Source organism: Antennarius striatus, chromosome 15, assembly GCF_040054535.1.
Source record: "Antennarius striatus isolate MH-2024 chromosome 15, ASM4005453v1, whole genome shotgun sequence".
Classification (NCBI taxonomy): domain Eukaryota; kingdom Metazoa; phylum Chordata; class Actinopteri; order Lophiiformes; family Antennariidae; genus Antennarius; species Antennarius striatus.
This window is the reverse complement of record NC_090790.1, coordinates 14,444,713-14,458,270: the sequence shown is the minus strand read 5'-3', so window position 1 is coordinate 14,458,270 and position 13,558 is coordinate 14,444,713. Positions and strand designations below refer to the sequence as shown.

The 13,558-nt window shown below is 39.6% G+C and overlaps 2 protein-coding genes across 5 annotated transcripts; one reads left to right on the top strand and one right to left on the bottom strand.

The window, feature by feature from the left end:
- Positions 1–21: 21 nt before the first annotated feature.
- On the bottom strand, positions 22–1,927 carry pbdc1 (polysaccharide biosynthesis domain containing 1). Its single transcript, XM_068334215.1, has 6 exons — positions 1,836–1,927; positions 1,435–1,500; positions 923–982; positions 640–780; positions 410–521; positions 22–333 (listed from the first exon to the last, which is right to left on the bottom strand). Exons 1-6 carry the CDS (start codon positions 1,923–1,925, stop codon positions 242–244), a joined length of 561 nt encoding a protein of 186 aa, XP_068190316.1. The 5' UTR covers positions 1,926–1,927; the 3' UTR covers positions 22–241.
- A 1,360-nt stretch (positions 1,928–3,287) lies between these two features.
- dmtn (dematin actin binding protein) lies at positions 3,288–12,995 on the top strand. Of its 4 annotated transcripts, none has more exons than XM_068334496.1 (16): positions 3,288–3,390; positions 6,639–6,795; positions 7,013–7,093; positions 7,169–7,312; positions 7,394–7,438; positions 8,076–8,184; positions 8,274–8,318; positions 8,395–8,523; positions 8,596–8,690; positions 8,763–8,868; positions 8,946–9,001; positions 9,424–9,469; positions 9,710–9,717; positions 10,078–10,143; positions 11,047–11,127; positions 11,510–12,995. In XM_068334496.1, the coding sequence occupies exons 2-16, from the start codon at positions 6,727–6,729 to the stop codon at positions 11,621–11,623; spliced, it is 1,194 nt and encodes a 397-aa protein (XP_068190597.1). In that variant the 5' UTR covers positions 3,288–3,390; positions 6,639–6,726; the 3' UTR covers positions 11,624–12,995. The 4 variants fall into 4 exon arrangements, 3 of the variants coding, with proteins under 3 accessions (XP_068190597.1, XP_068190598.1, XP_068190599.1); XM_068334497.1 differs by having other exon boundaries at positions 3,291–3,390; positions 6,639–6,686; XM_068334498.1 differs by lacking the exon at positions 3,288–3,390 and adding an exon at positions 6,302–6,423 and having other exon boundaries at positions 6,639–6,686.
- Positions 12,996–13,558: the final 563 nt, after the last annotated feature.

The following is a 13,558-nucleotide window of genomic DNA, read 5'->3' as shown; positions in this document are numbered from 1 at the left end:
CTTCAAATGGAAAAACTGCTGTAAAATGTACGACTCTTTATTTCCATGGTTACAACCACACAAACCTCTGTTCTAACAAAATAATGACCACATGACTGACAGGAAAACTTTACAGTAAATACAAAACGTGTTGAAGCGTCTGCGTGGTGTTGATGATAGCTGATGTTTCCACAAAGTCTTCAGCTTCTCGTGTTTCCAGTAAAGACACCCCGGTGATGTTATACACATGTTTGTTTGAAGGCTAGCTCTTTGACTTTCTGGACAGGAACACGGGGTTGTTGTAGCCTTCTCTGTTTCGGGCGATTTCAACAGCAAAGAACTGAATTCTGGTGGCTGAAAGCAGGAGAAAACAGACATCAGCTGTTTTTCACATCATCTATTTTTCCATCAGCGTGAGACACAAACGTACCAAAGATGGTGTTCTTCTCACTGTAATCCTTCTCGCAGTCCAGACGGAGCAGCGTGCCGTAGTTGAAGTCTTCGACGAGGCCTTCGAACTGGTTACAGAATGGACGCCACACCTACCAGAATTGTGGAAAACTTTATTACATGTTCAACTTTTGGAGGTCAGTTTGTGACTATTACAGCAAACTTCAACCTCTCCTCTTACAGTAATAGTACAACGGTCTTCATCCTCACCTCTTTGGCCTTGTCAGACTTCAGGTCGTCTTCCCTCAGCAGCCTGATGTCAAGGTCTTTGAACACCTCCCTGAAAGACTCGTAGATCTTGTCATCCATTTTCGTCAACTTTAAGAACTTCGGGTCAACTGATGAGATGAGCTGAGGAGTTAAATCATGTTTCATCAATCCGATTTGTGACATGGTAAAAGAACAAAGATGAACTTAAACTAGGATTTGGAATGCAGAACTTGCATTTGTGATATTTTACTGCTCTATTTTTCAATCTAAGAAATTGTCTTACGTTGAAGTAAACTTCTGCATGGTTGTAAGCCTTCATCGCCCACATGACTTCAACCCGAGACTGAAAAAACAAAGTTCAAAGGTCAGGAGCTACCTCACAAAATTATTGTTTAATTTTATCTTTTATTTCTTTAAATACTAGGGGTTGAAACAAAAGCCAAAGTTTTATGTAAGAAATTCGTTTTTTTATGTCTTAACTCTCAAAGATTTTGGTCACACAGAAAAACATTGGTTAGGTTAAACTGAAAGTTAAAGGCATTCTTTTTTTATATATGGATCATTTGAATTCATCAGAGTCTGACAAAATAAAACTTATTACTTTTGGGTAAAGATCAGATTCATTATAGAAAGCGAACATCCGGCTCACAAGATCCGGTACACCAATGAATTTTTTTTTTTTTTTTGCTTCGATGTCTTATATTTTTACATCTGTTAGGACACTTCTTAATTCACTTCCAGTGTGACTTTTTTAAATAAAACCTGCCGGACCGAAGATGTAATGGTTCTACTTACGTCATTTCCGTAAGCTTCCCCGGGAAGAGAGAGCGCGTGAGCAGCTGCCGCTGCTCCCTGAGGCCCCTGTAAACAACAACACACCAGTAACAACCTCACCGGAACGTATAGCCCGTTGGCGTGACTTTTATCCTAACGACACGACATTAGCAACAGCTGACACGTGATGACGTGTCCCGATACGACGTCACACATTTCACACACTAAATAACAGGGTCCATGTTGCTACACGTGTGTACTTCTCCACCAGCTAGCATTAGCAAAGTTAGCTTGGGTAAACCGACTAACTTTTATTGTAATGATTTCTCAGCGTCTTAAAGACGCTCTAATGCTACAGGTCACAAAATCAACATTTAAAAGACAGTAAATATGAAAAAATTAATTCGCATTTCCCGACATACCAGAGAAGCCAATCCATTATCAGACGCCATTCCTGTTAAACAAAGATTGTCTGTACTGTACTTCCGGTGCGTAGTGTTAGGTCCGCGCATGCGCAGTGGCTGCCGATCGTGTCAAAGATAAACGCAGGCATAAAACGACAACTGCAGTTTACATAAAGCTACACATTTGTGTTGCGTCAGTGCCATAGTTAGCATATCATGTATTTAACTGTTTTAAACTGCGATAAATAAAGATGACAAAACATCGAAATTACGAGATGTGGATTATGTCATGTTTCCTGAACGCGACACGATGTTAACATGTCTAAAGTCAATCCAAGAGTGTAAGTTTTTCACAAAGACCGACATCAGTGTGTTTATTGTTTTAACTAACTGTTTTTTGTAGGTCAGTTGTTCTACAGAAATATTCCGGGATGGACCTTTAACTGTGATGGTTCCGGCTGGTCGCTTCAGATGCGAACCAGTTGACTGAATTATCTTGATCGCGCGTTCTCTCTGTGCTCAACGTGAAACACGATGACGTCAGACGTTTTAAAGAGCGCTTGCGGAATGGAGATGATTTTATGTAATTTTATTTTACTTTATTTCATTTTATTTTATTGTGATTGAAATTTGCTTTGATTGATGCAACTTTAAAGGTGATTTGTTGTCATTGTTTTCGTTGTTTTAATAAAACGTATTATATTTATAATTGTAATAGACCTAATAAATTAAAGCAGAAGATTCTGATTCTTTTGTAAGTAATTTGATGCACAATATACCTGATAAATGGTGGATTGTGATTAACTGCATATATTTTAAGGGCTGTACTGTATTCAAATACCAATTGGTGGTACTTAACTAATAGAGACTTTAGTTACACCTCAGAGGGAGACTACACTTCTAACACACCTTCATTTCGTAATTTGTGATATCTCAATTTACATAACAGCATGAACCTACAAAGAGAGTTGAAGTCATTAGTTGATTGATTGATTGATTTGTCAGTTGATTGATTTATTATTGACTCTTCGTTTAAGTCATCTATACTGGGATTTAACCAAACTTTTAAATCCAGAGCTGTTGATGTAAAAATCAATTAAGTTCCCAGTTTAGCTTGGTTTAAAAATATTTGGAACTTAATTTGTTTTATAATAATAAAAATAATGGATTAGATTTATATGACGCTTTTCTTGGCACTCAAACTCGCTTTACAGTGGATCCATTATTCATTCACTTCTCATTCGTACTTGGTGAGAGTAAACTGCATTTTGTAGTCACACCTACAGCTTTAGTTAGTTTCCTTAATAAAAGATTATTGCAATTTTTGATCGTAAGATCTTGTGAAAACATATTATGTAGTTATCATTGTATATTATAACTGTTTCATCCCCATGGGGTCACATTTGAAAGCATCACATACCATCACCACCCACACACCCCTACATCCCCGCCTCCTCCTCCTCTTCCTCCTCCTCCACCCCCTCCTCCTCCACCCTTCCTCCTCCTTCTCGGCTTTGACGGCGGAGCTTCGTTCCCGATCAGGACCCGATCACTCTGATTGATCCGGTCGGAGGTAAGAACCGCTTCTTTCTTTAATCTCAGTATTTAGAATGTGGAGAAGCGGATCCCGTGTTTGTTCCGTGTTCGACCCGGGATGCTGTTGTTTTTATCGCGCTGCTGCAGACGCACTTGTCTCCTCTTCCTCCCTCCTCATCGTCATGAAGGCTGCAGGCCACACGCTGCCGTTTGACGTCGAAACAATCAGCTCTCATTTGATCAGGATGTTCGATTATTAAAACCAACACATCTGTTCTCTGCAGATCATTCAGAGAATGTTAGATGGTTCAGATAAACCACACCTGAAGCTCCTGTGTACGGACTTTTTGTGTTCTACACATTAAATTTATTTTTCTGGGCCATCAAATTTACGAAAACAGTGATAATGACCCTCGGACCCAGACGGGTCGTCTTATATCATATTTCTGTTGATATAAAATGATATAAAAGCAGGAAATCCACATTTATTATTTATTTGATTAAATATAAATATCATTAAACCCAAAAATATTCCAGTCATTATAAATGATTAAAACCAGCATATATTCTGATTATGAAGCTTTAAGATGGCTCGAGAAAAAATAATTTAATAGATCAAAAGACATCTTAATATATTGAATGATATGTTTGTGTTTGTATTTATGTATTTATAAAAAAGCTCATTCATATCTCAGCACTGTGCTTTTCTTAATGAAAGTAGTTTCCATGTGGTCTCTTGCTAATTGTTTATAATACATTAAATATGGTTTTTTGCGCTTTATACACATCTATACAATCATCTTTACAGTTGAAACATCAGCTAGTCAAGAAAAATCTTTGAGTTGCATATTATAAATATGAAATAAGTCCAATTTTGACCATGGATTCACTGTTTATGTAATTTTTCATGTAAAAATGTCAACAGTCATAGGGTTGTTGTTGTTTTTTCTTAACAAGTTGCAATGAATATCTTTGGGTTTTTTTACTTTTCAGAAAAAAAAAAAATTTTTCACTCTTTTCATCAATTAATCCTAAAAAATAAATTAACGTTTTGCTAATGAAATGAACCTGAGGATTTACAGCTGCTTGTTACAGTGTGTTTGAGCAGAGAATGGACGTCCTGCTGGACTGATGGGCCTCACACACACACACACACACACACACACACACACACACACACACACACACACACACACACACACACACACACACACACACACACACACACACACACACACACACACAAACTGAACTCAGCTCCATTCACTCTGGCAGTTAAGAGCTCTGATCCATGGAGAGCTCTCAGACCGCCGCCGACCAGGTGGACAGATTCCTGTCCAGGCCTCAGAGACGATAACTCAGCACATTTTATACCAGTGTTCAGTGTTTTATACCAGTTTATTACTCAGCTCCATCAGACAGAAGCCTCACAGCTCCTAACTGATCTCACAGGTGATTGGACGTGAGGTTGAGGACATCATGGGACTGACTGAAATCACGTTTCCAAGCAAAAACACAACCATGTGTTTGGATTGAAACTGTATTTTACTGAATTCCAGTGTGTCTTGAACGCACCATTAAGGCGGACCTATGCAGGCATTTTAGCGGCTAAGCTAACCACTCTATCCACTTGCAGGCCTCCATAATGCTAACATGCTCACAGTAGCAATGTTAACATGCTGATTTTTAGCATACTGTTCTACATACTGTAATACACCACTGTTTATTAATGTGTTAGCATGCCAACATTAAATGTTGATATATTACACTTGCATTGGGCCGTTGATCTCTGCACAGAGTTGCGATCTTTGACTTCGGCCAAAATTCAGATTGTAGTTTTCCGCCACATAAATTACGTTTTTCGTGTACATTACACTAAAGGACGTCATGCAAATAAGAGTTTGAATTAACAATGAGACCTATTTTGCAGTTTGTATAGAGGCTTAAAGGACTCACCAGCTAACTCACACATCTTTTATACAACATTAGGACCACAAAATAGAAGCTAGGAGTCACATGACCACTCATTGTGGTCATGTGACTACTTGCAGTAACACAAGCTACTGGGCTATTATTACACTTATTATTACCTGAGGATTTAATGTGAGATGTAAACGGAGTACGGATAAAATAAACAGCCCAGAAACACCTGGAAAGCATTAGCATGTCCCTGACTTGCGATGGTTTTTCAAGATTGAATATTATTGAAAGAGAAGGTCCTTTTCCTTTGGATTAACGCCTGGAAGTGAGGCCAGCTGTTGACCTGCTCTACCCAAAGTTAAAAAACAAAAATACGCCAAAGATTAGCACGTTAGATGTCCCGTTAAACCTGAACGGTGACATGCTGTGGCTCAGCTGAGGACAGACAGTAAACTCCCTCTATTGCTGATCTGGTGTCAGTTTTTGGCTCTTTTATTTCCCTGTGGGGATTAAAATCAGTATATATATATATATATATATATATATATATATATATATATATATATATATATATATATATATATATATATATATATATATATATATATATATATTTTTTTTTTTTTTTTTTTTATTTATTTATTTATTTTTTTTTTTTAATTAACTGACGACGTTTGACAGTTAGAGATAGAAGAAGGCGGGACGCTGACGCTCCCCGGCTGTGTGGTCCTCTGGGGGGAGGAGGGTAACCACAGCGATGGCTGCTGATGGCTGGGCGTTGTCCTGGCTGGGCCAGCTGATAAACAGCCAGAGAGGAGGAGAGGGAGGAAGAGGAGAGGAAGAGGAAGATGAAGGGTGGGATGGAGGTGGAGAGGAAGAGGAGGGAGACGGATGAAAGGCGACACGGGGGGGGGTGGGGGTGTTACAGGATGTGTTTTGGGGGGAGGATATCCTCTGCCAGCAGGGATGTTAGCAAGGAGGCTCTCATGTTGTTTAGGGACAAGGTGCCCCCCCCCCCGTCACCCCCATCCCCCCATCCCCCAGGGAGGCTCTGATAACAACCATTCCTAAATCTGCTCAGTGTTGTTTTACAGGCGGCCTCCTTGTCCTGCGTCAGTCCAGCCCCACCCTGAGGGACGGGTTCCAAACGGTACCGCCTAAAACTAGAGAGACGTTTGGTTAGCTCTGCAACAACCTGATTGGTTCCAATAGAATTAAAATCATCCATCAGTTTATGGGTTTATGAATAAGAACTGAAATAAATCCATTCCTAAACTCGTTAAAACATCCTGTGATGAGATATATCATGAATAATTGATCAATTTGTAACTGATAACTGATCGTTTTTTCTTGTTTCTTGTCCAGCTGGTTAAATCTGAACAGGACGAAGGTTTGTGTCGAGTCATGCAGAAGGTAAATAATCACATCAGACACACTTAAGTTTTAGTGGAACATGTTCAAAATGGTCAGGAATGAAAACATCACTACCTCATCATCTTGGATTACGCAAAGATGTCAACCGGTAGGGGATTATTAATCATAAAGGCTGATAGTTGATTATCTAGTAAGACAAAAATTAGTTAAGCCCAGAATTGAGGAAGCTATCAGAGTTCAAAATCTTAACTTTCAGGTGTTTTTTTTCCATTTCTAAAAATATTTTTGATCATTTTACTGTTTCTGAGTGTCATATTGTTAATACTGATGGATTAAAGTAATCAACTGGACTGATGGTGTCACAGGTGGAGGGACAGGTAACTCCCATCAACCTGCCTTCTTCCAAGGGCCCGAGCACCCCGGGGTCTCCTGCCACCAGCATCACGGTAAACTGTCACCTGCTGCTTCTCACCTGTCACCTGTGACCTTTCACCTCTCACCTGTCCCCTGTGTTTTTTCAGGCCAAAGTGAACGACGAGGTGGTCGGCTACAGAGATCTAGCAGCTCTGCCCAGAGATAAAGCCATCCTGCAGGTGGAGAGACCGGACCTGATGACCTACCAACCACACCTGAGCTTCTCCCCGCTCGACCCCCCACGCAGAGAGGTGTGTTCATGAAGGTTCAACCAATCAGAGCTTATTACCTGACAAATTCATTGATCAAACATGTGTTGTTGGTGTCTACAGAGATCCATGTCTCCACCCTCCACATCTCCACCCAGGTCTCCAGAGGTAAGAGCTGCTAGAAACTGCAGCATCCTGCTAAACACCTGAAGAAGAAGAGACCAGGTTGAAAATAATGAAATAAAATGACCCCATGCAGCTCGTTCCACATTTACCCTGCAGACATTTCCCTCGGCCGTCACGTTCAGGGTAGCTAAAGCTCATCTTTAATAGAGGCTCAATCAATATCGGGTTTGAACAGTGTCCCATTCAGTCGGTGAACGTTTGGCGACCTTTTGCAAACCTTTCCATGAGTCAGACTTTTGGGGTTTGACTTCAGATTTCTGTCTGGTTCTGAGTGTCACTGCTTTGTGTTCAATGTGACATTTAAAGAACAGACGGCCACTGTCTGGCGAGCCCGTGTCGGTCCAGCATGTTTAATGGCGTGTTATTAAAAGTGATCATCTGTTTTTTCTGTCTCCATGGTTACAAGTTGGGCTTAGGCTCATTTTGGTGTAACTGGTTTTGATTCATGCACACATTGTTCGTACAACCCAGGCATGGTTTTTTGATAGTTTTGGAAGTTTTAAACATTTTCTATGTTGTTTAATCTTGAAAATTAAATGAAATGGAATTAACAAGGACACCTTCCATAATGTTCTGCCTTTCTTTTTCTGTCTTTCTTCTTCCACACTTGTTTTTTTAGGTGAAGACACTCAGAGCAGAGAGCGACAGTGGCTCCCCTGGAGGATCCTCGCTGCAACTGCAGGCTGCACGCAAGATTAGCACCAGCCAGCAGCATTTCCACAGGCCAGGTAATGCACACCCACTGCTAAAGTTTACTCCCCTATGCTACAGCCATCACCTTATTCCATACACTAAGATGTGAAACTTGTTCATGCAGATAATGGAACAAACATCTACCGGAAACCTCCCATCTACAAACAAGGTGAGCCTCCAGTCTCACGATCAGGTTCTGAGCTTTAGCGTTCCATTCTTACTGATGTAGTTCATGTTGTGTCTAGACGTTAACAAACACATGGAAGGCGTCATTCAGTCTGCAAAGTTTCCAGCAGCTCAGCCTCCAGATCCCAACCAGCCTTCCAAGATAGAGACCGAGTACTGGCCCTGCCCGCCATCGCTGGCCGCCATGGGTAACAACACAACACCCAGCATTGCCACAGACGCTAGGCGACGGCCCTAACATTCAGGTCGTACTCCTGCAGAGATCGAGTGGAGGAAGAGGAAGCTGCAGGAGGAAGATGAGTTTGAAGACCTGACGGACGAGGCCCAGACGCTGCAGGAGCAGGAGCTGGAAAAGGTTTGTAAGGAAAATGTCTGAGCAGCACAAACGAACATCCAGGTTTCCTGATGCCATTTGTGGTTAATCCAGATCAAGTCCAACCTGGGTCGTTTGATCCTGAAGGAGGAGAAGGAGAAGGCCGTTCATTTCCGCAGGAAGACGCAGTCGCTGCCCGACAGAACTCACATGCACACCAGTAAGACGGCGCCATCTTCTGGCTTTGGTTCATGGATGAAATTGTTCTCAGAGGTTCTTTTTGTTATTTATTGACAGGTTTGTCAACAAATACATGGAAGTCTCCTTCACACTCAGGCTCAGCGTTGACCAGAGTAAGTTCTTTTATTCCTTTATGATTAATGTGATCACATGAAAAGTAATGAGCTCATTATGACATGGTGCAACCGCTGATAAGTTCTCAGATCATGAGACTCCTCACCTTCTGTCTGAGCATCGAAGTGTCCCTGAGGAAGCAACTAAAGATAACCATAAAAATTACGAACAGGTGTTTTTCCATGCTGCATCAGCACACTGCCGCCTGCTGGAAGGGAGAGTTATTACCTCTCACATTTGAACATAATATCGCTATCGTTTCTGTGTTGCGTTCAAGTGCACCTTTTTTGCTTCCATCATAGATGACATGTGATATGAGGTTCAGCCTTCATTATCACCACTGTCACCCTGTCACAGATGTTAATCATTTAACACTGGTTGAAAGAAAATAAACACTAAAATGTCAATTGTGTGTTTTCAGATGCAGTCTGCAGAGTTTTCCACAGATGGAGATAAAGGACGGCCAGGTAAGAGTTGCAAGAGTTCCTTTGCTTTACAAAGTTATAAATAATAAAGAAAACATATTATGTGTACAAAAGGCAAAAAGTAGTTCCAATGTAAAAATGGCCATAAATCCAGAATTCTTTCAAAGATTAGTTGAGCAGACATTTTTGGAGATGGAGCGCTACTTCAATCCAGTACTGTGATGGTTTTTATTCCGTGTTCCTCATCCTCTGTCATCCTCCTCTTGTCGTATCTTTTTGCAGCCGCTCAGGTAAGCGTGTTGTCTGCTCAGGTGGTTTGTGTTAGCGTGTGCATGGCTGCATCAGCAGCACTAAGCTGCCATCTTTACATAAGCTTCGAGTTTCTTCCTGCCTGCAGTTGGCCTTTCTGCATGACGCCAATCCATCCAAGCAATGTCTGTGTCTGCATGCACACGTGATAATCCTGCGTCATAACCAACTGTCGTTTAACACACTGCTCACCTCTGGCTTGGTTTTGTCATGTCACTTCTGTGGCTTTGTAGGAATATCTTTTATGCAGTGTGTGTGTGTGTGTGTGTGTGTGTGTGTGTGTGTGTGTGTGTGTGTGTGTGTGTGTGTGTGTGTGTGTGTGTGTGTGTGTGTGTGTGTAGAACGGAGAGGCTCGGAGGGACAGAATGGACAGAGGCAACTCTCTGCCGAGTATCCTGGAGCAGAAGGTGAGAGTGTTCTCTCTGCTTCTAGTGATGCTAATGTTGAAGCTAACAGACATACGGTAGGACCTGCCTCATAAGTTACCATTTTAACGTGGAGGAAAGCAAACTGGAGCTTTATCTCACTGTGATGTTCACGTTTAATCTAATCCATAGAAATTACTGATCTACATCTACAGTAAACCACAAATCAACATCCTAAACATGCAGGTGGAATCGTTCCAGTGCTTCATGGGATGTCTCTCATTTTTCGGCAGTCACACATAGCTGATACTGATTGGCTGATTAAACCTCCAATCAGTTTTTGTGAAGGTTTTGGGGTTTTTTTAATCGTTAAAAACAGGAAACTGGATGTACTCCTCCTTCTTCTATTACTACCACTACTATTACTGCTACTACTAATACTACTATTACTAATAAGAACAAGAATACAATTATTTTGTCATAAATTTAAAAATACCACTACGTCTAATTTTTTTGTTCTTCTCTGTCCTACTATGACTACTGCTAATACTGCTACTGCTAAAATGCTATTGCCATCACGACAGGTTTCACTGACACAAACAAAATATACTGTATACTCTATAAACATTACTGATCCTGAAATATATTAACATAATAATTTAATGGATACGTATACATATGGACCAGAAATGAGAGAAGTCACACTGTCTAGAAAACTTCTTGTTTTAGTAATAATCATGTGTCTATATGGTTGTCGTATTATCGCATTCATATTTTATAGTTTTAGTGTCTCAGTGTTTAAACAGCATTCCTTTTGCATCACTGGTGAATAAATCATAAAACGCAAAAGACAGAAAATGCTAATGTGGATAAAATATGTATTTAAAACTAGATATTAAATTAAAAGAGGGATAACTTCACCATGTGAATCCTTCTGCTGTTCAGATCTATCCCTATGAAGCTCTGATTGTGACCCACAGAGGGCGCTGTAAGCTGCCACCAGGAGTCGACCGCACCCGTTTGGAGGTGAGAGTCAGCTAGGAGGTGACGTGTTTGTGTCTCACTCACAAAAGTCGGAATTAAATTATATTTGGAGGTTTTACAAAAGAACATTTAAACCTGAAAAAGTCTCGAGAGATAAATTCAAAGTCAGCATGTTAGAACACACAACCTCAGCATGTTTTCATGCTTGAATAACATACAGTATATTTTAGATTTGTAAGTGAGAATAATATCCTCAAAAATTCCATTGGTATATTTGTTTTTAATCATAGCAAAAGTCATGTTAACAGAACTATCAGCAACTCTTTGGAGGATGTTGAACTCAGTTTAATGGCAGACTGATGTAGTAGTAAAAAACTTTTTTATATAAAGATGAATGAATTATTATCTCCTGCTCATCTATCAGAGGCACCTGGCCCCCGAAGAGTTCGAACGTTTGTTCGGAATGCCGATGGCCGACTTCGATCGCCTCTCTTTGTGGAAACGAAACGAACTGAAGAAGAAAGCCTCGCTTTTCTAACAGGAAGTGACCTAATTCCCATAAAATACTTGACAAAGGAAAAATATCTAGGAACACAGTCCATGCCAACATGTCCTCCATCTAACGACACCTAGATGTGTGGCGAATCAGAACTGGCCCTGATTAACCCTTTACTAACCTTAACTGATGCACTGACACTCAGACATGTTACCTGTGCTGCACTTATAATCACCACTGCTAGAACCATCATCATTACCATCATCCTCCTCCTCATAATCATCAACAACAACAACAATATAATTCCTGCTCCCACTGAGGTCTGAATCAGGAAGTGAACTTGCTGTTCTGGTGTCATGGAGCTGGTTCGTAGTAGGGCTGTATGGATTTACAACTAGCCTAAAAGTTTGGGTGTTGAGCAAAATCCTGCTATGCTGTTTTATTTTGAAGCTCCAGAAATCTTTAATTTGACATTGTTAACCCTTTATAGCCTCAACCATGAAATAATTGCCAGAAAAAATCTAATTTTAAGAAAATAAGGGTCTACTCCTGGAACCTTCTGAAAAAATTGACTAAAACAATTATAAAATGTTCTATGTATGATCTTTAATTTGTATGATTATGGCTAAATCCAGAATTTTTTGTATGGAAAAAACAGAGGTGTGTGTCTGATTGTATACATCAGGTTTTTCAGTGGGGAAAAAATGTCAAATTTATGATGTAGAAATATCAAAATCCTGAAAGGCTGAATTATCAAATATACATTTGGCTTTAAAGATTTAAATTTTGCAGTGTAATGTTCTCAAGGTTTGTTTTTTTACATTATTTCAGTTTTACCATCGTGTTTTTAACTCTGGTAAATCAGATGTACAAACAGCAGTGCTTTGCTAACATTTAGCAGCAATGTTCACACAATTTAACATGTTAGCGTGCTAACCGAATATGCTAATCAACACCAAGTCAATTCAAGGCTGATGTGAATGTTGTTAGTTCTGCTGGTTTTAAGCTGAAGTACTGTACATATGGAAATGCTGGGTCCAGTCAAACCAGCTTCATGGCACCAGTTCATGATTCAATCCTCTTTCATGCTTTAACTTGAATGACAGCAGATTAATGTCATGTATTAACTGATTGTAATATCTATTTATTTTGTAAATTTTTTATTTATTTATTGTCATTTTTACTGTCATAACTTTGTTACTGTGAAGAATTATTTTGAAATTGAGTACATTTTTTATGAGCACCTTTATTGCACTCTTTAACATTCTCTTCACCTGTCATTTTGAACTAATCAGCCTCGTCTATATCAGCTTGTGTCTTCAGGTAGAAAATGTCTTGATGTTTGCTGTCACTCCACATCTCCATTCCTGTTTCTGTTGTACAATGTAAACTCAAATAAATGAGAAAAAAAATAGATCGCAGCTTTCTTCTTGTCTCCTTTTACAATCAAAACACAGCATGTTGAACATCTGATAAGAAAATGACATTAAAGGATCAGTACGTTCTCCCAAAGAAATCAGATTTATCTCAGTATTTAAAACCTCTTCATGAGACGAATTACGCACATTGATGAAAAAGCAGACACTCTTCTGAATAATTTTCTAGAGGACTGATATATCATTAATCTCAATAATTACGTAATCCTTTGTTGATTATAGACTTTCATTATGGCCCTTTAGTAGGACCCTGTAATGAAGGGTCCTTCATTATAACCTTTTTAGGTAACTTTTATTTGTGCCCTTTATTAGAAACTTATATTGATTCCGTTCCTTTGGGTCATTCATTAGTTTATATTAGTGCATTTATGAGAAACATTTAGGACTAGGTATTATATAAAACATTCTTAAATTTGTTTCTAATTAGTTCCTTCATAATTTTACACTTTACATGATACCTAAATAAACCGTAATAGCTGTTATTTAGTCAGGTCTGCTTTGATACTACAGTTTCACACCTCAAACATCCCCACGACTGTAT

Bases quoted from the DNA above. Each gene is read 5' to 3' on its own strand.
- pbdc1 (XM_068334215.1), bottom strand. From the start codon at position 1,925: ATGCGCGGACCTAACACTACGCACCGGAAGTACAGTACAGACAATCTT. The intron at 1,501-1,835 runs GTATGTCGGGAA...TGTTGTTTACAG, and splicing joins ATAATGGATTGGCTTCTCTG to GGGCCTCAGGGAGCAGCGGC. The intron at 983-1,434 runs GTAAGTAGAACC...TTGTTTTTTCAG, and splicing joins GGGAAGCTTACGGAAATGAC to TCTCGGGTTGAAGTCATGTG.
- dmtn (XM_068334496.1), top strand. From the start codon at position 6,727: ATGTTCAAAATGGTCAGGAATGAAAACATCACTACCTCATCATCTTGG. The intron at 7,439-8,075 runs GTAAGAGCTGCT...TTGTTTTTTTAG, and splicing joins CTCCACCCAGGTCTCCAGAG to GTGAAGACACTCAGAGCAGA. The intron at 8,691-8,762 runs GTTTGTAAGGAA...TGGTTAATCCAG, and splicing joins AGGAGCAGGAGCTGGAAAAG to ATCAAGTCCAACCTGGGTCG.